Source organism: Anolis carolinensis, chromosome 3 (genome assembly GCF_035594765.1).
Source record: "Anolis carolinensis isolate JA03-04 chromosome 3, rAnoCar3.1.pri, whole genome shotgun sequence".
Lineage (NCBI taxonomy): Eukaryota > Metazoa > Chordata > Lepidosauria > Squamata > Dactyloidae > Anolis > Anolis carolinensis.
The window spans coordinates 261,680,377-261,705,994 of NC_085843.1; the positions used below are offsets into that span (position 1 = coordinate 261,680,377).

General features: G+C 39.2%; 1 protein-coding gene across 7 annotated transcripts; it reads left to right on the top strand.

Annotated features, from left to right (window-relative positions):
- The first annotated feature begins 2,774 nt into the window (after positions 1-2,774).
- On the top strand, positions 2,775-25,578 carry LOC100566354 (lysosomal amino acid transporter 1 homolog). Of its 7 annotated transcripts, none has more exons than XM_062976707.1 (10): positions 2,775-2,930; positions 8,385-8,506; positions 10,813-10,868; positions 12,412-12,751; positions 14,252-14,381; positions 16,010-16,100; positions 17,277-17,401; positions 17,801-17,896; positions 20,030-20,215; positions 25,001-25,578. In XM_062976707.1, the coding sequence occupies exons 4-10, from the start codon at positions 12,570-12,572 to the stop codon at positions 25,097-25,099; spliced, it is 909 nt and encodes a 302-aa protein (XP_062832777.1). In that variant the 5' UTR covers positions 2,775-2,930; positions 8,385-8,506; positions 10,813-10,868; positions 12,412-12,569; the 3' UTR covers positions 25,100-25,578. The 7 variants fall into 7 exon arrangements, with proteins under 7 accessions (XP_062832777.1, XP_062832776.1, XP_016847518.1 ...); XM_062976706.1 differs by having other exon boundaries at positions 8,385-8,498; XM_062976710.1 differs by lacking the exon at positions 10,813-10,868 and adding an exon at positions 6,448-6,599 and having other exon boundaries at positions 2,832-2,930.
- The last annotated feature ends 40 nt before the right edge of the window (positions 25,579-25,618 follow it).

Below are 25,618 nucleotides of genomic sequence, written 5' to 3' on the forward strand. Positions count from 1 at the left end.
GTGGGTGAAACGTCAGGAGATAATGCTTCTGGAATATGGCCATACAGTCTGGAAAACTCACAGCAACCCAACAATTCTGGCCATGAAAGCTTCAAATTCTGGCCATGGATATGTGATGCAGCTGTCTTGACTAGTAAAAAACGCCTAATAGGACTGTTCTTCACGGATTCATGTGACCTATTTTAAAAGCACCAGACTGTACACTATAGCACTATACAGAATATTACTTCTGGAGTCAGTTCTTAAGCTATTAGCAGAAATAGTTTAGATAACTTTTCTGAAGCCAATGCACAAGAAGTTTGCCTCATGGCAGCTGGAAAGTAAAATGTGATTTTATAATTGAAACTGCCAAATAGCATTTCTAGACCAGCCTTTCAGATATAAATTTGCAGTGGTAAAATGTATGCACTTGGATAGCTACACACTGAAACAAAGCTAGTGACATATGCAGTGAGAAACTATATAATGTCTCAGGTGTCTATAAAACCACAACCCTAAATCCACATAGAGGGAATTAAATCCCACTAGACTAATTGCATGTGGCTCTCTTCCAAGAATGCATACATCAGGTTGCATATAATGAATGTGAATGAAATGTTTTTCTAGTACTTTAAGCCCATTAGTTCCCAATTCTTTTTATTACTGAAAGCATAGGACTCAAGTAGATTATTCTTCAATGAAAATAAGTTGGCAAGTAATGTTATCTACATTTATGCACCAGACATAACTCTTTCATTTTAATAACTGGATAGGAGAATGATCAATGTGTTGTCGAACTCCACCTCCTCCAAGAGGAGTTGAAACCCCTAAACTCGGTTTTACAGGACAATGGATACTCCACCACAGACATCAGAAGAGCTACAAGACCAAGAACAAGCCATAGGAGTAAAAACAAAGATTCACCCAGATGTACCATACATCTGGTTCTTACCATACACTAAAGGGACCACTGACTGCATAGGGAAGAAACACAACATACAAATGATCTACAGACCCACTAAGAAAATCCAACAAATGCTAAGTTCAGCTACAACAAGAGGGATCTTCTCACCTCTGCAGGAGTCTATTGTATACCATTCAGTTGTGGACAAGTCTACATAGGGACCACCAAACGCAGCACGCAAACATGAATCAAGCAACATGAAAGGCACTGCTGGCTAGCTCAACCAGAGAAGTCAGCCATAGCAGAGCACTTGATGAACCAACCTGGACACAGAAATGCTGGATCACTCTTAACAACCACCATGTCAGACTACATCTATGGCAGGCATCCTCAGAGGTTGTGAGGTGCTGGAAACTAGGCAAGTGGGGTTTATATATCTCTGGAATGTTCAGAGTGAAAGAAAGAACTCTTCTCTGTCTGAGGCAAGTGTGACTGTTGCAATTGGCCACCTTGATTAGCTTTAAATAGTGTGGTAGTTTCAAAGCCTAGCTGTTTCCTGCCTGGGGGAATGCTTTGTTGGGAGGCATTAACTGACCCTGATTTTTTATGTCTGGAATTCTCCTGTTTTCTAAGTAATGTTTTTTATTTACTGTCCTGATTTTAGAGTTTGTTTTTAATACTGGTAGCCAAATTTTGTTCATTTTCATGGTTTCCTCCTTTCTGCTGAAATTTTCCAGATGCTTGTGGATTTCAATGGCTTCTCTGACATGGTGGTTGTTAGAATGATCTAGAATTTCTATCTTCTCAAAGAATATGCTATGTCCAGGTTGGCTCCTCAGATGCTCAGGTATTATTGATTTTTCTGGCTGGATCAGTCTGCAGTGCCTTTCATTCGTGTCTGGGCAATGCTGCATTTGGTGATCCTTATGTAGACATGTCCACAGCTGCGTGGTATACAGTAGACTCCTGCAGAGGTGAGAGGATCCCTCTGGTCCTTTGCTGAGTGTAGCATTTGCTGGATTTTCTCAGTGGATCTGTAGATCATTTGTAGGTTGTGTTTCTTCATCAGCTTCCCTACGTGGGTCAGTGGTTCCCTTGATGTATGGTAAGAGCACTTTTCCTCTGGGTGGATCTCATGGCTTGTTCTTGGTCTTGCAGCTCTTCTGATGTCTGTGGTGGAGTTCCCATTGGCCTGAAGAGCCCAGTTTAGGAAGTTCAGTTCCCTTTGGAGAAGGTGGGGTTTGCATATTCTTTTTGCACGGTCTGCCAGGGTTTTAATTGTGCTTCTTTTTTCACTTGGGTGATGGTTGGAGTTTTTATGTAAGCATCTATCCATGCGTGTAGGTTTTCTGTATCTCTGTGTGTATGTTTTCCGTAAACTCACAGCAACCCAGTGATTCTGGCCATGAAAGCCTTCAACAACACAATTAGGACTAATGTGTTGTCGAAGGCTTTCATGGCCGGGATCACAGGGTTGTTGTATGTCTTTCAGGCTGTGTGGCCATGTTCCTGAGGTATTCTCTCCTGACGTTACACCCACATCTATGGCAGGCATATCCATATCTATGGACGCCTGCCATAGATGTGGGTGAAACGTCAGGAAAGAATACCTCTGGAACATGGCCACACAGCCTGAAAGACATACAACAACCCAATTAGGACTAAGTTTGTTCCAGTTGGTCTCTCCCATAATCTTTTGCCTCTTCCTCACAGTTGTATAAAATCTCACGTTATGAGCTTTGAACTGGGTTATATGGCAGTGTGAACTCATATAACCCAGTCTGCAGTAGATATTGTGGGTTATCTGTCTTGATATTCTGGGTTATGTGGCTGTGCAGAAAAGCCCTTATGTTATGGTGGCCTGGGAGGCTGGCCTGAGCAAAAGCAGCCTGGCCATCAGCAGAGGGAGCTGCAGCCCTGGGCCGGGAGAGAAAAGGAAGGAAGGAAGGACGGAAGGACGGACAGAAGGCAGGCAGGAAGCCGGCGAAGAAGGCGAGCAGGCAGCGGCCTCTGCTGAACTAGAGGCGCTCGGGACTCCGGCTCAACGGTAACGGCACCGGATGGCTTTCCTTCCGGGCGGGGTTTGCCTGCTTTATGTCCAGGAGCAGATTTACAGGATTGGCTTTAAGATTGGTGGGTGTAATCCCGCATCATCTTCGGGATCAGGGCTAAAAGAGGAGAGAGAGAAAAAGAAACAAAGATGCCAATCTGTGTCTCTTTCTTAAGCTTTGGCAACATTTCTTGCCTGAGCGTTTCCGGCTCTGCGTCAAAGGCTCCCTAGGGAGCAGAATCTGATTCATTTGGTTCATTGGGTGGGGGAAGATCATAAAAGCAACCTCTTTTAATAAGAGGCAGCCATAGAGCTGGGAAGGAGGTGTCAAATTCTGCAGGACCTTTTTTTTTTGTTTCGCAGCCTTTCTCCCCTAGAAGTAGTGCCTTCTGTGTTTACAACAAGGCCTCCACCTCTGAGGAAGGGAGAACAAAGAGACCTTTTCTCTTGGCCTTGTTCCAGATGTTGAGTATCCCGTGTCCAAAATGTTTGGGAACAGAACAACAAACATACATGCATATACATGTTTGCTTTTTATAAAGAGATTACATATACACACATAATCGATATCTTGGAAATAGGACTTTTTATGTTTGGAGCCCCGGTGGCGAAGTGCGTTAAAGCGCTGAGCTGCTGAACTTGCAGACCAAAAGGTCCCAGGTTCAAACCCCAGGAGAGGCGTGAGCGCCCGCTGTTAGCAGTTCGAAAACATGCCAATGTGAGTAGATCAATAGGTACCGCTCTGGCGGGAAGGTAACGGTGCTCCATGCAGTCATGCTGGCCACATGACCTTGGAGGTGTCTACGGACAACGCTGGCTCTTCGGCTTAGAAATGGAGATGAGCACCAACTTCCAGAGTCAGACATGGCTGGACTTAAGGTCAGGGGAAACCTTTACCTTTACCTATGTTTGATATAGAATCATAGAATCCTAGAGTTGGAAGAGACCACGTGGGCCACCCAGTCCAACCCCCTGCCAAGAAGCAGAAATATCACATTCAAAGCACCCCCGACAGATGGCCATCCAGCCTCTGCTTAAAAGCCTCCAATGAAGGAGCCTCCACCACACTCTGGGGCAGAGAGTTCCACTGCTGAACAGCTCTCACAGAGAGGAAGTTCTTCCTAATGCTCAGGTGGAATCTCCTTTCCTGTAATTTCCTGGGCAGCAGAAAATAAGCTTGCTCCCTCCTCCCTATGACTTCCCCTCACATTATACATGGCCCTCATAATGTCTTCTGTCAGCCTTTTCTTCTGCAGGCTATACATGCCCCACTCTTTCAGCCGCTCCTTGTAGGGCTTGTTCTCCAGACCCTTGATCATTTTAATCGCCTTCCCCTGGACACCTTCCAACTTGTCAACATCTTTCAGTTTTGGTGCCCAGAATTGGACACATTATTCCAGGTGAGGTCTGACCAAGGCAGAATAGAGGGGTAGCATGACTTCCCTGGATCTAGACACTATACTCCTATTTATGCAGGCCAAAATCCCATGGGCTTTTTTAGCTGCAGCATCACATTGTTGGCTCATGTTTAACTTACGCATATATACCTTATACACATGGACTAAGGCTCTTTATACACATTTTTGTGATAATTTTGTACATGAACTGAAGCTTGCGTGCGTTGAGCCATCACAAAGCAAAGGTGTCACTATCTCAGCCACTTCCCCAGACAATTTTGGAGTATTTTGTATTTCGAAATTCCAGATAAGGGCTTGACGTGTATTTGTTTACTTACCGTATTTCATTAATATCCTGCCTTTCTGCTTTGATTCATATCTCATTCATAGAGGTCCAGAATAGGGTAGCAGGCATAATCCTCACAGCCCTCAAGCTCCATTTCACGCCTTCACTGAGTGCCTTAAATAGCCAACGTGGCACAATTAAGGTGATTTAAAGCAGAAACAATAGGAACATTGAGAAGGAAGGTTTCAGCTTCAGCTATATTGTTTTGCTGGGCCCTATCACAGTATAAACCAGTTTAACTGACAGTTATGATTCTACTCAAACTGCCATTACATTTTCCAATGGGTTTTCTATTTAGGGAGGGGTCTTTAGGATCCCCAACCAGAAGGCTCTAATGCAGTGGTTCTCAACCTTCTTAATGCCATGACCCCTAAATAGAGTTCCTCATGTTGTGTGACCCCCAGCCATAAAATTGTTTTTGTTGCTACGTCATAACTGTAATTTTTCTACTGTTATGAATAGTAATGTAAATATCTGAAATGCAGGATGTATTTTCATTCACTGGACCAAATTTGGCACAAATACCCGATATGCCCAAAGTTGAATATTGGTGGGGGTTGGGGTGTGTGATTTTGTCATTTGGGAGTTGTAGCTGTTGGGATTTATAGTTACCTACAATCAAAGACCATTCTGAACACCACCAACGATGGAGTTGAACCAAACTTGGCACACAGAATTCCAACAACCAACAGAAAATACTGGAAGGGTTTGGTGGGCATTGGCGTTGAGTTTTGGAGTTGTAGTTCACCTACACCAGAGAGCATTGTGAAATCAAACAATTATGGATTTGGACCAAACTTGGCACAAATACTCAATATGCCCAGATGTTGACACTGTTGGGATTTGGGGGGGAAAGACCTTGACATTTGGGAGTTGTAGTTTCTGGGATTTATTGTTCACCTACAATCAAAGAGCCCCTTGAACCCCACCAATGATAGAATTGGGCCAAACTTCCCACACAGAACCCCCATGACCAATGGAAAATACTGGTCTTTGGTGACCCCTCTGATACCCCCTCGCAACCCCCCAGGGGTCCCGACCCCCAGGTTGAGAAACGCTGCTCTAACGCATCAGCTAACTACAAGTCCCACAACTCTTAGAAAGCAGTTATGGCAATTAAAGTGAAATTGTAATGCTATATAGCAGGCCCTCTATATCTATAGACTTTGCATCCACAAATTCAACCAACCAAGGCTGGATGTAAAGCAAATAAAATAAATAATTTCAAAAGATGAATATTTGGTGGAAAAAACTCTAACAAACAAGCTTTTGTTTTTGATTACCAAACACTACATACCCTGCTGTAGCTGCCTACATTTCATTTCACAGATCCTCGGGCTTTATTCAGCACTAATTTAAATGGTTCCCTCTTTTATAAACGGGTTGCCAGTTTACTATGTCATTGCATGATGAGATGTAAGCAGCCATGGATTTTGGTATCCATGGTGGGGAGGGGGGTCTTGGAATCTATGCCCCATGGATACTGAGGGTCTATTCTTGTTATATAGTATGAGAGGGCTCCTGGTTTTAGACTCAGATACTATTCAGAAGGGCAAATAAATGTGCAGAGGTCTGATATGTGCAAGCATAACCCTCAATTCCCTCTTGTCCCCTTCCATGTTTTCTCTAGTCATTTTTAAAAAAAGCTGACGTAGCAAAGTCATCGTCTGTCCTCCCATTCCTGTTGGGCTTGTTTTTTCCTATAATAATGTCAACACAAATGGAAAACAAGCTGATGACACTCTCCCTTTCCTTGTACCTCTGTGCTTAGATATGGCTTAGATCTTCAGGTTTTGTGAGTCAAGGAATCCAGTATTGTGACATGTCATGGCTAAGCATATAAGGTCCGAAGCAGTGGAAGTCTTGCCTCAGCCATAAATGTATTAAAAAGTATTTTCAGCTTTCCTCCATGCATGGATTATGGTAAGAACAAAACTGACCTGCCTTATTCAGAGGTTTAGGATTAATGAGAAAACTGCCAAGTACTTTGAGCATTTTGAAGCGCTATATAAATGCTAATGTTATTCTTGAAAGTACAGGAAAAAAGATAATCTCTTTACTTCGATCTCTTAGGTGTCTTTTTATTCGGACATAAAAGTTCTGCATATAGTCATATATAAGTTGCCTTACATTTCAATCAACCTCATGTATAAGTTGAAGGTGGGTTTTAGAGATTTAGATATGACCGTGTATGTTGAGTGTTATTCTATAGAGAGGGGAAAGCACCAATGCTGCCTCAGTGCCATCCACCACTGCCATTTCCCCAACCAGATATTTGAAAAGGCTAGAAACAATGCCATAGTGGAGAGAGTAGAGAGTTGGTGCTTCTTTTAGGTTCTCCCAGGATAGACTAAGCTCTTCCCTTTTGCCACTTTACTCTGAGCAGGGAATGGTTCCTTCTCTGATAATGGTTGAGGTAAAGTACTTGCATTGACTCATACCCTGTTTCCCCGAAAATAAGACAGTGTCTTATATTAATTTTTGCTCCCAAAGATGTGCTAGGTCTTATTTTCAGGGGATGTCTTAGTTTTCCACAAAGACGAATTCACATTTATGGTTGAATTTTTAAAAATGAAAAATTATCTACTGTACAGTAGTTGTCATCACAAAACAGCATAACCAAACTGAATTCTTTCAAGAATTTCTATATTATATTTTATTGCTATACTGTTTTAAAATTATTGTTTTAAATTTCTGTTCGTATGTAAATTTATGTTGTTGGGCTTGTCCCTGTGTAAGCTGCCCTGAGTCCGTTCTGGGAGATGGAGGTGGGATACAAGAATAAAGTTATTATATTATTATTATTTCTTGTTACTACTTTTATTTCCATGTACAACAATCTATGGTATGTACAGTTACCGATCCTGCATGCTTCCAAACAAAAACTTTACTAGGTCTTACTTTCGGGGGAGGCCTTATATTTAGCAATTAAGTAAAACCTCTACTAGGTCTTATTTTCTGGGGATGTCTTATTTTCAGGGAAACAGGGTAGGATAAGTCAACCCAGGTTTTTTGGGTTGATTTTTTGACTTTACTTTGTAGACTTACACATGAGTACATAGGGTACACTAAAAGTGAGGGAGAAATACTTCTGGTTGGTAATTTGCCAGTTTTTTTTACATCAGAATAAAATAATACTTTGCAGGAATTGATCCTTTCTGCCCACAGCTCTTGCATTGTATTAGCTCTGGCCCTTTTGCCAGAGCTGGTATACTTTCTGAAGTAAGACTTCCTGAACTTCTAACCTGACTGCAAGAAAAGACCTCTGCATGGGAAGCCCTTGAAATTAACCCTACAGACGTAAGGTCTGGAAGTTGTCAAAAACATTTGGATGTCTTGACCAAGGAGAAGTAGCTGACAAGTTTTTTGTGAGATACTAAGCTCATTGCTCAACAATTGCTGGTATTGCATAAATGTTAACTAGCAACAGATAACAGAATAACATGTAGTAGAGGAGATGGTGTACAGGAAAAGGCCAAAGGCTAGACCTTCAGTCTCGTGAGGATTGCAGACTCACCTGTATAATCCTGCTGCTTTTGAACTGCTTGGTTTCTCTAAGAGCTGTTGCTGATATTTATCTAGAAATATCAGTTTAAGAGTGAAAAGAGCATAGATAAGTGGAGATATTCAACCATTCTTCTTGTAAGTGCCAAATAATATTGCCATCAAGGTGTTCATTTAAGTTAACCAAATGTCTCTTTTCCACAGGTCACATCATGCTGATCTTTTCTAGTATTAATGGGCAGTTTGATGCTCCAGCATGTGCCACATTGTGTTGTTAGAGCTACCACAGAGGCCTCGCAGGAACATGCAAGCCCCGAGGTAATGAAGTGAGTTCTACTTTAATAATGCATTGCATTGATTTTTTTTCACTGTATTAGTATTTTAGTTTTATGGCTGTTATCTTGGGTTTCTTTTTCCAATTTGACATTCTTTGTCTCCGTTTGAAAACTCAAAAGCGAACAAGGTATTACACATGGCTTTCCCCATCTTTTGAATAAATAGTTGCCAGTGTCCTTACTGAATAGAAAAATGCACAATTTACAAACTGTGTTCGCTTACCTAGAAGACAGCTCACTTACCTTGGAGTAAGCCGCATGGAATACAGTGGGAGTGTACGCATATAAGATTCGGCTGTAAGAAAATAAGGTTCAATGTGAGGAAGTATGCGAACACTGTGGTGTGTTAACTATAAAAAAACCCCTGAAAATGTTTATGAAACAATGCTTGGCATTCTGTTATATATATTTATCAGATTGTAAGCTGGACTTGTGATTTCGTAACTTTTGGGATTCATATTTTATGGTTGTTAATGATCAAATGTGGCAACAAAAACCTGCCTCTTAAGCCAAGCAGCACCCCAACACAAGGGTTACTGAGGTGTTGTAGATCAAAGGGCTGGGAAATTATGAATGCAGCATTTTTTGTGAAGCGCATTGAGATAAGCAGCAGTGACAGGAGTCCAAAGGATCTCTCCAGTTGCCTGTCCCATTGCACCCTGCGACTGCAAGAGGAAAACAGTTGCCATTTTCCAGCACCGTGATGGGCAGTGCTTCAGAAACCCAACAGTTGTGGTGCTGTCTAGTTTAAGAGGTAAATGTGAAGAACTCTTGCTATCTTAGCTCTGTGTGACAATGGAGGCTCTCTTCCAATAGTCTGTCTATTTAAGAAATGAAATTATTGCATATTATGCATATACTGTAAGTTAGCTAGTGAGATCACTCACTGGGCAACTTACAGTTAATCAGTATAGTAGGGCTGTGCATTACATGGGGGAACCATTCCAGGATCCTTTGCGTAGAACTATTTTCTAGAACCCTATTTTTCTTACTTGAAATGAACAACATCTTGGGTTTCTGGCTGAAGTATATCATATAATTGCTTTAGAGGATCTAGAAAAATGTCTTCCATTAAGATCCTATGGTCAACTTCCAATGGAACTTCCAAATTTATGTATTTAGCTGTGGCGCAGCTGTTGAGCAGCTGCCTTAAATCACTCTGACCATGAGGTCATGAGTTCGAGGCCAGCCCATGGCGGGGTGAGCACCCGTCAATTAAAAATAAAAAATAGCCCCTGCTCGTTGCTGACCTAGCAACCCGAAAGATAGTTGCATCTATCAAGTAGGAGATAAGGTACCACTTATAAAGTGGGGAGGCAAGATTAACTAATTTACGACCTGGAATGAGGAAGTGCCGTCAGTGTGGATGATGAAGCAGCTGCTCCCCCCTGTGGCCAGAATCGAACATCCCCTCAGAAGAAGGTTAACTTGCCTCTGCGTGTGTCTCTCAGTCTCTGTTTGATGTGTTTATGGGCATTGAATGTTTGCCCTATGTGTGTTATAATGTGATCCGCCCTGAGTCCCCTTCGGGGTGAGAAGGGCGGAATATAAATACTGTAAATAAATAAATAAATAAATTTATTAGTGTTTGTAATGCTCTGAAATTTAAGAGACCAGTCCAGTTCATTACTACCACCAACACTTCTGCGGAACATGCCATTCTGCACATACAGTTGAGTCTCACTTATCCAACCTTTGCTTATCCAACATTCTGTATTATCCAACACAATCTGCCTTTTAGTAGTCAATGTTTTTGTAGTCAATGTTTTCAATACATTGCAATGTTTTGGTGCTAAAGTCGTAAATACAATAATTACTACATAATGTTACTTTGTATTGAGCTGCTTTTTTATCAATGTAAAACATGACGTTTTGGTTCTTAATTTGTAAAATCATAATGTAATTTGATGTTTAATAGACTTTTCCTTAATTCCTCCTTATTATCAAACATTTTCACTTATCCAACATTCTGCCGGCCCGTTTATGTTGGATAAGTGAGACTCTAGTTCTTTTGTCATCTGTGCTTTTCATCTATTGTTTCATGCATACACACACACAGAGGATGCAGTTATTCTGGAAGTATTTTTCCCCTATACTAATTAATGTAGCTGTGAATTTTGAAAAGGGTTGGCAATGCAAGACATATTGCTACTGCCACCCACATTTCATTTAATTAATTCTTGGACTCCAGAGATTTTCATTCAAATCCTCACTTTAATTTGCAGTGGAAATTAGTCACTTAGGATGCATATTCAGATTGCTTAATATGGATTATTTTACAAACTCTTAACTTACAGTCATTCTAACAGAAGATTGGATCTCAGAGCAGGATCTTTAATCCTTATCAGTGATTGTAAGTATGGACCGTGTGGCTAGTAATCGTTCCATATTGATTAACAAGGAACATACATAAACAATCTTATAAGACATCAATCTCTTTTGTGCCGTGGTACATATTTCTTCACAAATGTGCTAAAATTTTAATGACGTTTTCCTATGAAGAATAATTGTTTCTAGGGATCCTGTTTTTTTTTTAAATCTAGGTAATATAAATGTGTATAGATATGTTGTTAGGAACCCCCGATGGAGCAGCAGGTTAAACCACTGAGCTGCTGAACTTGCTGACCGAAAGTTTGGCAGTTTGAATCCAGGGAGCGGGGTGAGCTCCTGCTGTTGGCCCCAGCTTCTTCCAACCTAGCAGTTTGAAAACATGCAAATATCAGTAGATCAGTAAATATGCAAATATGAGTAGATCCGGTGGTAAGGTAAGGGTGCTCCATGCAGTCATTCTGGCCACATGGCCTTGGAGTTGTCTACGGACAACGCTGGCTCTTTGGCTTAGAAATTTAGATGAGCACCAACCCCCAGAGTTGGACACAAGTAGACTTAATGACAAGGGATAACCTTTACCTTACTATAGATACAGTATGTTGTAGAGAAGAAGGGACTAAAACATTGAGAAGTAGTTTTAAAATTCAGCTAATTACCCATTCCAAAATTTAATATTTGCAATTAAAGTAGTAATGAGTAAAAGGCCTGCTGTGAGTTAATCCACTAAACAGTTCACTAACACAATTCTTAGTTAAATGAATGGGACTTGCATAAGAGTTTGCAACTTGTTTCTACTTCATTGCGGTTTAAGTGAAGGTTTGAGTGAATTGAGTCCCCTGCCATTTGCTTATGAAAAGTCTGATGTGCAAGAAAGACGATGAAAAAAGAAGCACTTCCAGGTGAAAATGAGTCTTTTCCAGCTCCTCCTTTATGCCCTTAACCCAGGTATGGGCAAACTTCGGCCCTCCAGGTATTTTGGACTTCAACTCCCATAGTTTCTAGCCGCCAGTAGGCTGTTAGGAATTGTAGGAGTTAAAACCCAAAATGCCTGGAGGGCCAAAGTTTGCCCATTCCTGCCTTAGCCTCAAGTAATGGCCAAGGAGACATATCATAAAGGACACACTACATGCCACCTAGACTAAGGAAAACAATCGTGAATACTTCTACAACTTGTCTCAATTGGTTATCTTCTCTTATTCTGGTTCAGTTGTTCATTTTATTATTTTATAGTCAAATTTTCTGTATCTAAGTGTGTCAGCTCAGTTAAAATTGGAAGAATGTCAATTGCAATTTTGCTACAACTGTATTTTGCATTTTTCTGTTGATGATCTTGGGCTGGAAGCTAAAGTTTAGCAACTGAAAATTCAGTGGCATTATAGAAAACCAGGCGTTTTTCAACAGCAAAAGAATGCTCAAAAGCTCGTGGGTTAATGTCTATATTTCAAATTTTCTTTCCTGCTTCGAGTTTGCCTTTCATATGTGTCCAAATAGAATAATTAGCTGGATTTGTCTTTTAAATTGATGTATTCATGCTGGATGTATTTTATTTTCTTTGAATTTGGCAGGCCGTTCTGTGAGGTTGGAAAGAAATTGTTGTACCAAGTCATCCATCTGGATGTGGGAGCTTTGAAGGGGGAGAGAGAATATTCAGAATTGGTAAACGGATTTGCATGGGGTTCAGAACTGAGCCAACTTCTGAAATAATATCCCCGAACTTGAATAGATGGCTCTCCAGCAGCATCTACAAGCTTTTAATATCTCCCCAGTAGAGGAGAGGAGATTGTGTCTAAATGGAACACCCTGGATTTGGCATCTCCTTGAAGAATGTGTCGGGAACGCGTGGGAGTATTGGAGCGTTGTCATAGGGCTGATCTCCATTGTCTGCTTTCTCTTTGCTGCTCTACCGTGAGTTTAAAATCTTTAAGTATTTTTCAGATGCATACATGAGTAATCTTGCCTGAAGCTTTTCTCAGAAGCTGCCTTTTTTGGGGTTTATTCTTTGATGCGTTTCTGTCCCTATCTGCATAAAATAAATAGGATATGCCAGAGCAGCATGTTTCTCCTGTTTAAAGGAACATTTGATGGTTGACAAATTAGCTTGCTATACTCTACTGTTGTGGTGACTTGACACTAATCTATGCTATTTGGAGCACATAAGAACACATCAGCCCTTTTGCTTTGATCTTTCCATCATGAAATATAGGGGACTATGAGTGCATCGTTCACACATTTAACTGGGGAGGAGAAGCCATCATAAGGCTGCATTTTGCACAGTTTTTGGGAGATTCAAGTGACAAGCCACAACACCTCCGGTGACGTATCATGGGGAATGGAGCTCATAGTGTATAGGAGCGCGTTGCCTGGGTTACGGTTGGGAAACCATTGATTCATTATAGCCTATTGACATTTTTATTACACATGTTTGTACAGAAGGCAAAAAAAGTCTCCCAATTGGTTGAATCACAACAGAGCTGTAAGTCATCTGAATCCAGCCTTTGCTAAAACAGAAGAAAACATAATGGCACAAACCACATTGTCCTAGTACAGGGAATAATGGTGTAATATCTGCAAGAGCAAACCCATATGATAGAATGGGCCAATGTGATCTAGAACAATACTCAAAGTAGTAATCTATTGATAGGTGCTGGTTTCTAAGACATTTCCAGGAAAGAGATGGTTGTAGTCAATAAGCACAAATAACTTGTCCCCATCAGATTGGACTGACTGATCTAGAGTATTTAGGAAGCCTACGTTCACTGGACTTTTTCTCCTCCTCAGTCATGAATTCAGAAACTGCTTGTACCTTAAACTCCATTCTTCACTTGTAGAGCAAGAATGTTTATCATCGCCTCCATATATTTATTGTGAAGATAAATTAGAAAAGGGTTTTAAAGCATTTTTCTCATTATTATGTATTGTGAAAACAATTGCAATAAGTAATGGTGAGATATAGAAGAGGAGAAGAATTGGCTTATATTATGAAAAACTGACTTTAAAAATAAATTTACCAAGTCTTCCGTCCTATGCATATTTACACAAGATTAAGTTTCACTGGAATTAATGAGTAAACTTAGATTGTTGTTGAGTTATGCTATGATTTTATATATTTTATGCATCCATTTTATTGTAATTGAAATGCATTTTATGTTGTATTTTATTGTATATTATTGGGCTTGATCCCCAAGTAAGCCGACCCGAGTCTCCTCGGGGAGATGGGGCAGGATATAAGAATAAAGTTATTATTATTATTATTATTATTATTATTATTATTATTATTATTATTATTATTATTATTTATTTCCGGTATTATTAAACTTGTATAGGATGGCACAGATTTCACATTATTTTTCAGCACATTGTCCTAATATTTATATTTTTGGTGTTGTTTGACTTTTGCGTCTCTAGTCAATTATATGTGGCCTATCAGAATGGAAAAGTGGACCAAGCGCTGTCATTGGGGTTTCTTCTGTGTTGGATTGCTGGAGACCTCACCAATTTTATTGGGTGTTACTTGACAAATCAACTGCCAATACAGGTATGCATTACATTTTTTGACTTGGGATAGACATGAGATCATATTCACATTAGTTTTTGTTTTTCATACTAAGTAAAGGAAAATATATTAAGTTATGACAAGTGAGTTTCCTTCCATTTTATCAATGTTTATTTCTTCAAAGTATCCTATCTGTGCTATTTTTCCCTTTTGCACACATTTTCTTCATCTATGCTGTTCCTCAGCATACAAACTTATGCTTTGGTTTCAACCTATCTTTGAGATTGCATCTCTTTCTATGAACCGGCACGGGTTCTGAGATCTGGAGGGGAGGCTCTTCTCTCGATCTCACCACCGTGTCAAGCATGGTTGATGGGGACGAAAGAGAGGGCCTTCTTGGTGGTGGCTCTCCAGCTCTGGAATAGCCTCCCCAAAGAGATTAGGTTAGTCCCCACCCTCCAATCCTTTCAATCCAGCCTATAAACATGTATGTTTAAACAGGCCTTTCACCTTGAGTAGGCTGCTATGGGCCCATATGAGGTTGACACTCAAGCACTTTAAGTCATAAATTGATGGCAGCTAGTTTTATCTGCAAATATTCTGTTTTGTAAATTGAGCAACTTTATCTTATGCTATGTGTGTTGATAATGGTTGTTGTTATAATTTTATGTGTTACTGTTTTATACTTATGTACTTACATGCTGCACCCTAGAGTGCCTTGTGAGCTGCCCTGAGTCCTTTCGGGGAGACGGTGGTGGGATATTATTATTATTATTATTATTATTATTATTATTATTATTATTATTTTATTATGACACAGCAAACACGATAGACATGCTGGACTTCGTATCACAAAATCACAAGTCGAATACTTCCCAAGTGTCTAGGACTGTGTGATGTATTTTTGGATGATGCGTGCAGATCCCAGTAGGGTGGCCTTTTGCAGTTGGCAGATTGTGATTTTGTCAATGTCTATTGTTTCCAAATGCCGGCTGAGATCTTTTGGCACGGCACCCAGTGTGCTCATCACCACTGGGACCACCTGCACTGGTTTCTGGTTTATTATTATTATTATTATTATTATTATTATTATTATTATTGCACGCCTTAACATTTCACATACATTGAAGGAATCCCAGATAAAAATAAGCAATGTCACATAGTATGGTTGGCTGGTTGCAATAAGCTAGGAAAGCTTATAGCAACTCTATTGCATGCTTTTGACTTCACAGGGAGGAAGAAACAATGTGAACCATTCTCTGATTCCCTCACTCACATTTAGTAGGCTTTAATGAGTATTTCACATAAATGATCCCAGGGCTGCGAATAGTCACAGGGCTTTGTGGGAGTGGGGGCTAATCTGTGTAGACATTTTATCAGAAAATCTAGGTTGGTATATACGTATGCATGTTTTAAAAATTGCAGAAAGCTTGTAATTCAGCAGAACTAAAGTTCAATGAGATTCATGAACACTCTTATATTAGGCAAGGATGGCTGATGGATATCCACAAATATTCACATTTGTTAAGGTCATCTGCAGGAATCCTGCTCAAGCTTCCCGTTATAAGAGATGACTAAACAATGAGGTGTTGGAGCAGGAGCTTGAAGCTTGCAAATGCCCTGCCGGTTGAGATCTATAAATTATGCATTGGTCTTGTCATCTTTTTCAGATCATCACTGCCATTTTTTACATTTACATGGACATAATTATGATATCCCAGTTTGCCTATTATAAGCTAAAGAATCAGAAGGTGACAAAATGTGAGTTTTGAATGAAGACGTTTTGCAGTTTTCTGCTTCTCTAATGTATTGTTATTTTTTTTTCATTCTTTAAACTGCTTAAACTGTGTGTGTTTTACATAGTATGTCGAACAGTGTAATAGCTTCAACTTGAAGTATTCTTGTGGTTTTGGTGTCAGATCTGTCCCATTGTATTTTTAAAAGCGAATACTCTGATGATTGCTGAGAGTCACACACTCTTTTGTTGATATTAAACAAGAGAGGGAGGGAGAGGGACAAAGTGGTTTAAGGGCAAAAGTAAAAGAACATGAATAATGGCTGAATAGTAAAGAAACACTGAAGTTGCTGCAGAAGAGGATTCATTAGAGTGCAAATTGCCTAAGCCCTACAGAAGTCGTGGTAGCGCAATGGGTTAAATCCTTGTGCTGGCTGAATTGCTGACCTGAAGGTTGAGTTGCTGACTTGAAGGTTGCTGGTTCAAATCCATGAGATGGGGGAGCTCCCGTCTGTCAGCTCTAGCTTGTGGGGCCATAAGAGAAGCCTCCCATCAGGATGGTAACTAATCCAGGCATCCCCTAGGCAATGTCTTTTGTAGACGGCCAATTTTCTCACACCAGAAGTCAATTGCAGCATGTTCTCAAGTCGCTTCTGACACGATTAAAAAAATAACCTAAGCCCTGTTGAACTCAAGTGAGGGCTCCTTTTTTTTTGGGGGGGGGGGGTAAGTATAGAGACCCCTATAGTGGGTGGATGATCCCTATAAAGTCATCTAGGTTCCTTAATTATACAATAACATGGAGTCACATTTTGGGGGTTATGTAGGAAGAAAGAAAATAGCTCAGTTGTATGATTTTGCTGCTGTTCTGAGATAAACCTATGTTTGTCACCAAGAGACTCATACAGAGAAGAAGAGAAAAGTCCTGGTGGCAATCTCTTGTCCATATGACATCCAATCCCAACCCAAGAAGGGAAATTTGAGGAGGAACCAACCCACAATTTGAATACCCCAAAGGATTTTTTTTTTTTAAAAAAAAAAGAAGAAAACATTGCATGAGTGGGGCAGTTGTTTTCCCTAGTTTGGATCCTGGTCTGGCATAGAACTACACATGCATGCCTTTGTTTCTGTGTTTAGACTGCAAACGTTAAATTTGGTTAAAAGCAACAATGAAAAGAACATGTTTTCATTTCTCTTCCAAGGTGGTACAAACTTGAAGAACGGATGTATAGCTTGGATCTTGCTGTGCATAGTACTGTGTATGATTTTACCAAGCCAACTGCTGCTACGAAACCAAGTCCAGAATACTTTTTTAGGCAAAAGTGAGGTATAACCTAATTTTATATTATACAGAAGACTTTGTTTTATGGAGTTATTTATGAACTAAATAATTGGGATGATTTCTTTTTGTTATGATTCTAACACAGTAGTTTCCAACCTTTGGTTCTCCAGTTGTTTGGACTTCAGTTCCCAGAAATCCCAGCCAGTTTACCAGCTGTTAGAATTTCTGGGAGTTGAAGGCCAAAACATCTGGGGACCCACAGGTTGTGAACCACTGATGTAGTACATTGTAGAAATATCATAATACTGCCTTGTACATGTAATTTAAATGTTTAGTTTTTAAGATACAGTTGTTGGTTTATTCAAGATAGTATTTCATATTCACTGCTTTAATTCATGAGCAGGCTGCAAACTTGAAATTGCCTAAAATGTTCTTAATTTCCAGAGATCTCGTGGTATAATAGAGATGTCGGGCTTCATTTGTGGCTATGTGTCATGCGTGTTTTATTTAGGATCGAGAATTCCTCAGCTGTATAAAAATGTAAGTTTATTGTTTATTTTCAACATTCATGAGTTAAACTGGGTCATTAACTGCTAACTCATTCATAATATGCTGTCTCACTATAGTCACAGAAAGAGCTACTTACTTCAATGTAAGGTTGAAAAGTGCTTTCACTTGTACTTTGGATAAATGGCCAAAAATCCTTCAGAGAACATCCTTTTATATCTTTTGCGGTACCTGCCTGAATAATTTTGCACAGATAGATCCTTGAAAGCTTGGTCTTCACATCTTCCAATCTTGAATACAACAGCCACTTTTTAGTGTACTGTTCTAATTTCAGAGTATTCCACGTCCAAAAATGCTGGATTTTTTTTTCATTGATGGTAGACTATTTTTATATTTAAATAACCATGTTTAAACTATTTCTGATCTCTCTTCCTTCTGCGAATTGAGGAGAAAGCTCACAATTGGAAGTAAAATACTTGTTTACCAAATAGAGCAGTTTATAATTCACATTGAAACAAAACTAATCAGGACAGCTGTCACTAAGTTTGCTTATGGAAAAATAAACATATTTCTTTATTCAACAGAAATACCTTATAGAGTCCAGACTTGATTAAATGGGTTGCATGTTTTTTCTGGGCTGAGTCACTGAACCTAGCTTGGAAATTGAGATTTAAATCTCATGGTGTGCGTTTAAAATCAGACCAAGAAAAACTCATGAATAAATTTCAACAAATTGATCCTGCAACATAATATTGTACCACGGAGTTTTGTTTATGGTTCAAACTACTCTATAACTCCCTGCTTTCCAGTTTTCTCCCCTCCTTTCAATAATAATCTATCATTGAACCACTGATCAAGTCCAGTTCCTTTTGGGCTACTTTTCTGGTTGAACATTATCTCCATTTTGGAGTTGTTATGGTGGATTGAATGCACAGATCCATTAAAATCCTGAGTTATTCCATTTATTTCATTGGGCTGCATTCTGTTGTATCCCGTAAAATATTTTACATAACTTTGCAGTGTTACTCAGAAACTAACCTATCCAGATAACAAGAAAGATCTTGCCTTTCTTGTTATATTGTTGTGGTTGCTGTAGTGAATTTCCCAGTGATTTTTTTTTTACTTATGGTGATCCTAATGCAAACATATCATGGGCATTCTTGGCAAAGAAAAAACAGAGAGGGTTTGCCTTTGACTTCTCTGAGCAGAGAAAGTGTAGTGGATTTCCATGACTGAGTAGAGATTTGAATCTCCAGAGTCAAACTCAAATGACTACACCATGCTGGATAGTCCCCTTCCCAAACATGTTCCCCCCAAATGTGTTGGTTATGTAATTATGAGAGCTGTAGCTGCAGGCTTGCAGTTCAAAAAAACTCTATTACACAATGCAGTGGCTGCCATTTCCACTTACTGTGGGTCATTGTGTCCTATAAATAAAATGGTGGCAACATGAATGCAGACATACTGAAGTATCCACATGGATGCTGCTGCTATTTAATAATATGAGATGTAATCATCTGGGCTTTGTTAGCATCATGGGGATGTCCTGAAACCAAACCCACGCAGCTCCATAGGGCCACCATGCTGTCTGCCTCCCTTTCCAAATGAACAGGCCACTTATTGCCACTCCAATCCAGCTGTCAGGTCCCCTACCTCTTGAAGCAACATCCCACATTGAAGTTGTTTGTGTGATTATTTTGCTTTTCCTTGATTTGCTTCCTTGTATATATTTGCAACCTTCAGGGTTACTCCATTATGCTGACATCTCTCTTCCATAGGAGTAGTGTGGTTGTGGCTCCAGCCCTGCAAGCAAGAGAAGATTTGAACTGATATTAGAAAGAGTGAATGGGCTGCTAAATCATGCTAGGATTGGTTCATTTCTGTCTATTTAGGGAATGGCTATATAGTCCAATAGGAAAAATGTGCTCTGGACAGCATAAGAACTGCTGCATATTAGTGCAAGACAGTATTGAGATAGATGGACCAACAGTCTATAAAGTGGCTTCCTGAGTCCCTGTTAAGAGATCACTACAGAGAAAACAGGCTCAGAGGCTTGCAGTGATCATAATGCCCATCGTAGGATGTCAAGTATTAGCTTCTGATAATGTGTATTTTGGGGGAAAATTGGCTTTTGCTGTAATCCTGCATTTGCTTGTTGTCCCCTAGTTCCAAAGAAGATCGACAGAAGGCACGTCTTACCTGTTGTTTGCCTTAGCCATGATGGGGAACTGTACCTACGGACTAAGTCTTATCTTAAAAATGCCTGCAACAAAATATCTCATCGGTTTATACTTCTGGCATCATCTCCCTTGGCTCATTGGAAGTTTTGGAGTTTTGTTTCTAGATATTTTTGTATCCTTTCCTAATGAAAATTGGTAGTTTCACAGAAAAGGTTTTTGCCCACAAATTATGCCAATTGCAAAGTAATATGGTAACTTTAATTTCAAAAGGTCTCAGCAATGTATTTATAACGAGGAAACGGGAATTGATACTTTCTAAAACCATTAAAATCAAATATTTGCTTAGATGGCAAATAACACTTGGTAAGGGAAACAAAGAGAATATGGTATGCGTTCTTGTTAAATTGAGGGCAAGTCTTTATCATGTGACCTATGTCTTTGGAAATGTAGGGCCCAAAAATGGTCCCTTGGTTCACTGGTTTTGGAACACTAGCTTTGAAAAATTGTATCAGATGGAAGTACACTGAGTATGACCATTGTTACTGTAGTGAATTGTTCACATGCTGCACATAATGCAATTTCATAGGTTAAAATGAACATGAATGTCATACCTTGCACTTAAGGTAGTCAACACTGTGGAAGACTTCCCACATCTATTGAACATCAGTAAATCTGCTTTTACCCTGAAGGAATGGTCTAATCTTGATCATTCTCAGAAATATTTTGCTGCATCAAACCTAAGAATCAGATTGTTGCTGGGGAAAATGATTGACTTCACACACTTTATTGGAAAGTTAGTCCTAATGGACATAGTAAGACTACTTCTGAGTAAATCTTCATAGATTGAGGATGTGCATTAGGATGGAAATTAGCCAGCTTTCCAGATGATGTTGAACTGCAACTCCCAGTATTCTTCATCACTGGCTGTGCTGGTCAAGGCTGCTAGGCTGCTACTGTACAACAACTGGAGGTTCAACAACATTGAGAGGTCTACACAATTTCTACCTCTGCTTGTTTAATGAGAGATAATCTCCACTGTTCCTTGCTTCCATGTAACTATATACAAGATACACACAACTGTTATCTTGCACGGGGTGTTCCACAAAGATGGATCAAAATTGAAATAACTATACCTCTCTAACCATAAACTGCTCATGAATGAAACTCTTCCCACTTGAAAAGATGGGGCATAGAGTTTCAAATTATTATTGCTAGCCATTTGAGGGCAAAATACAGTTCAGTATAGTGTGCATTACCATATCATAAACATTGCTGTTTTAGATTGATAAAAGACTTAAGAAAATGATTATAATTTTAAAGTCATAAGTCTAGAATAATTTACAGCAAGAATGACTATTTAATTTCTACTGTACCTTATTGGCATTTCCCCGTTCTTTTAATTCAGCTCTCCTTTTCTGAATACTGTGACACAGCAGCAAGCATTTCCATTCTACTGTTTCAGGACAATAGCCCATTATGAATCTCTAAAATTATAAATGAGATTTTAAGTGGGGTGGGAATCATTTCTCCAGGTAGGAGTCTCCCTCAACTAGTTAGTTAACTGTACAGTTATAGAAGCTAGCTGAACCAATCTCAAAATCATAATCTGTGAGCAACTAATATATTTCACTGTCTCTCACTTTTAATTACTGCTAACATTGCCAACTAGGCATTTATTTCAATCTAATGAAATCTAAACTGGATAGTAATTTTGCTTTTCCATACTCTGCAAAATGCAACATGACTTGTAAAGAGATATAGCAAGGGTACTTTAAATGTAGATGAAGAATGTTGTTGACTATTGCTCCGTTATTCCTAGGATTTTAATATGTATTCATAACAACCCAATCCATAACTCAAGTCAGTCGCATTATTTAATTTCAATGTGCTACATTTATTTTAATTTAAGTAGTTTAGCTTCACTGAGATGCATCACAAGCTTTAAGTGTGTTTTTTTATTCAATAACTCCCAATCATAATTTTAAGAAAGTAATTTACAGTCTTGGTTTTAATTTTGGTGCAGTTAAAATTGGTTTGATACAGAGCTGCGGCAGATAAAGCAATATCATGCTGGTTGCCATCATCCTTGAAAATGAAATCCTTTTTTTTAAAGTTCTGTGAAAAATGGGCAAAGTATTTTAATGTTCCCCCCAGTGTGTGTGTGGAAAGATTGTATCTCCATACATCTTCAAAGGTGTTATGATAAATTTAACATGTTGTTTGTGAACATATATATTTGTGAATTGGCAAAACCAAGGGAGTCATGACAGCAGCAAAGAACTGATAATCCATGTGGATATTTTTTAAAAAAAACTTATTTGTACAGAAATGAAATCTAGGACTAACTTGACATAGTCCATGGCTAAATATAATTCCACACTATGGTACAAAGACCTTATTGTCTCCTGCTTTGGTAATCTGTCGTTTTGTCTATTGGCAGCCCTCTGTGATACATGGCTTCTAGCCATAATTTGAACAAAAAAGCATTTTATTTCTGCAAAGGCTCAACAATATCCTGATCCCATGGCTTTTGCCATTTGAGAGGATTTTTCTCTCTCACTCACTCTTACAAAACACGCAAACCTGTATTTGACCCCAATGATCTTGGCATCCTGTTTCTTGCTCTGTTGCTTATACTATTCCACAACAACACAGATCTTAAAAGGAATCCGGAGACCTCTGGCCGCAAATCATGCATTACAAAGAAGGAATTGCCACACATTTCTTTCTAGTGTAATCTGCACAGAAATTGAACTGTATCCTAGTAGTATGTCTCAGCTCAATTTATATTGAAAACTACATGGTTGCATATTGGCCAGATCATACTTGTGTGTTATCTTTAGATCAGAAGCTTCTTCTTATATAAAAGTGATGAAAACATCAGGTTTTTTTCCATGTCAGGAGTGACCTGAGAAACTGCAAGTTGCTTCTGGTGTGAGAGAATTGGCTGTCTGCAAGGATGTTGCCCAGGGGACGCCTGGATGTTTTGATGTTTTTGCCATCCTTGTGGGAGGCTTCTCTCATGTCCCTGCATGGGGAGCTGGAGCTGATAGAGGGAGCTCAGCCGTGCTCTCCCCGGGTGGGATTTGAACTGGCAACCTTCAGGTCAGCAACCCAACCTTCAAGTCAGTGGTCTGCCAGCACAAGGGTTTAACCCATTGCGCCACCAGGGGCTCCAAAATTCAGTTGATATGATGAGTAGTCTAGCAGATTGGATCTCCAACTTACAATTGGAAATTGTAAAATGCACCAAGCAGTTTGGGATTATGTGACCTTCCAGATGTGGTTGAAACGCAGGTTGGAGCTACAACACAGCAATATCTAGGGGACCACATGGTTTAATATAGTGTAATTAGCGTAGCATCTTAATTAGTTATTTTCTCCCATTGGTCAGATTGATCTTTTAAACGCATGCTTTTGCCTTTTACAAGATTCAGTAAGTAACTGTGATGCTTTATTGATTATCTGTTATAAGTTTTCCTCTAGTCCCTGTTATGTCAGATGACCCTACATTCAGCCCTCCACATTCATTAGGCTAAAACAGTGGTTCTCAACCTGTGGGACCCAAGGTGTATTGGTCTACAACTCTCAGAAATCTCAGCCAGTTTATCAGTTGTTAGGATTTCTGGGACTTGAAGACCAAAATATCTGGAGACCCACAAGTTGAGAACCACTGGGCTAAAAGGTACAGGTTTCTCTGCAAAAGTGGAAAAGCCATAAACAAATGAGTTTTTGTTTAGCCTGAGAGAACATCTCTGTAGGAATTTCTAGGTCCTCCAATATGGCTTTGTACCAGGAATGGGCAAACTTCGGCTCTCCAAGTGTTTTAGACTTCAACTCCCAAAATTCCTAACAGCCTACCGGCTGTTAGGTACTGAAGGAGTTGAAGTCCAAAACACTTGGAGGGCCCAAGTTTGCCCATGCCTGCTTTATGCACAACTTCTGCAAGAAGTTGGCCATAAAATTGCACTGGAGGACCTAGAGATTCCTACAGCCAACATATTTTAATCAAGTCTGCAAAAAGCAAACACAACATGTGGTTTTTATGGGGCATTGAAGCAACCAACAATCTGAACTTTGTGTTTCTTAGTGTCACAGAAAACAAAGCAATATTGTACTGCAGTCTTCTGCCTTGGAGGATTCCAAAATAGCTCTTCTTCTTAATAAAAAGATGTTTATTGTAATATCCCTTCCCTCTTTTGTCCAAACTAATGTTAATATATTCAGAAGACAGGTGGTAGTGTCTGTAGGCTAGAAATATCAAAATGACAAGGAGCAAATATTTCCCAATGGTATTTTAATTCATAACTTCAGAATAGAAATGACACACATAATTACTGGTGAAGGATTTTAAATTTCAGAGCTGCCACTTATGACTTTATGCCATTAAGTTAGGCAGAAGAGTTGTTGTAGCATTAAAGGTTAAATTCATAGACCGAGTTGTTAAATAGCATGCTAAGTTTAATTAGTTGGGAATTATGAACATCAAATGTATCCTTGCTCTTTTTCACATACCACTTTCAGTTTTGTGATGGAACTTTTCTCTTGGCAGAGAAAACAAATTGCATTTAGATTTGAAAGTGTATATCTACTTCTTCAATTATCATACACAGGATTTATAAATATATATATGTATATGTATACGTATACGAGAGTATCTAGAACTCTGGACTTATCAAATCACTGTGCAGTCTCCATAAAAACTAAAACAATGAAGCAAGCATATGTTTGTGTAAATACGTTTTTCTTTTAGGAATTATAAAGTCCATGTTTATACATAAAATACTGTGATTACTGTGCAATATGTTCTAAAATAATAAAAATCTGATGTTTAGCATAGTAGTAAAAAGGCAGTTCCAAGGACATCTTTAATTTACCGTAGTTTACTTTTCCCAACATTAACATTTTGTAAACTGTCTTTATCTGAAACTGATATTTCCTTGACCTTAACACACAGATTACTGCTCAATTTATTATGTACCGGAAACACAAGGAAAGAACAGCCAACTTGATGGCATTCGAAGTTGAACCCTTGCTGATAAATGAAGATTTCTAATGTTTATAACATCACTGTTACCTTCCTGTAAAAAGACAGGTCACATTTAGCCATAACTATCATAAACCAAGTCTCAGTGGGTTCTAGCCAAATACGATAAAATCTGGATGTGCCCCAATGTTTTCATTCTAACATTTTCAAGATTTTTGGTATGCAAAGGGCGATGCTCCTCATAGACTCGGAATATTAGCAGTTCCTTGTATTTCTTTGATTTGGATGGATACTGTTACAAAAGAGAAAAGAGGCCAGATCTATCAGCTCAGGGTGATATTCAATTAATGGATTTAAAGAAGTCGAAATCCTAGGACATTACCCACTGTGGGAAGAAACATGTCAAATTTTGCAAGATCAGGTGCTAAATTGCAACAAAACCAAAAATCATCTTTGTTTGAACTAATGTTTTCATACTCAAATAAATCTCAATTTCCATACTACTTTTCTGAGCCAGTGTGATAATAAATTGTTTTATTTCCCAATGATATCTGTGTCTTAGACATTATTACAATTCTTTCACAGTGT

Coding starts and splice junctions, on each gene's coding strand:
- LOC100566354 (XM_062976707.1), top strand. CDS start 12,570: ATGGCTCTCCAGCAGCATCTACAAGCTTTTAATATCTCCCCAGTAGAG. Junction 12,752..14,251: donor TTTCTCTTTGCTGCTCTACC/GTGAGTTTAAAA, acceptor TTGCGTCTCTAG/TCAATTATATGTGGCCTATC. Junction 16,101..17,276: donor GAATCAGAAGGTGACAAAAT/GTGAGTTTTGAA, acceptor TTCTCTTCCAAG/GTGGTACAAACTTGAAGAAC.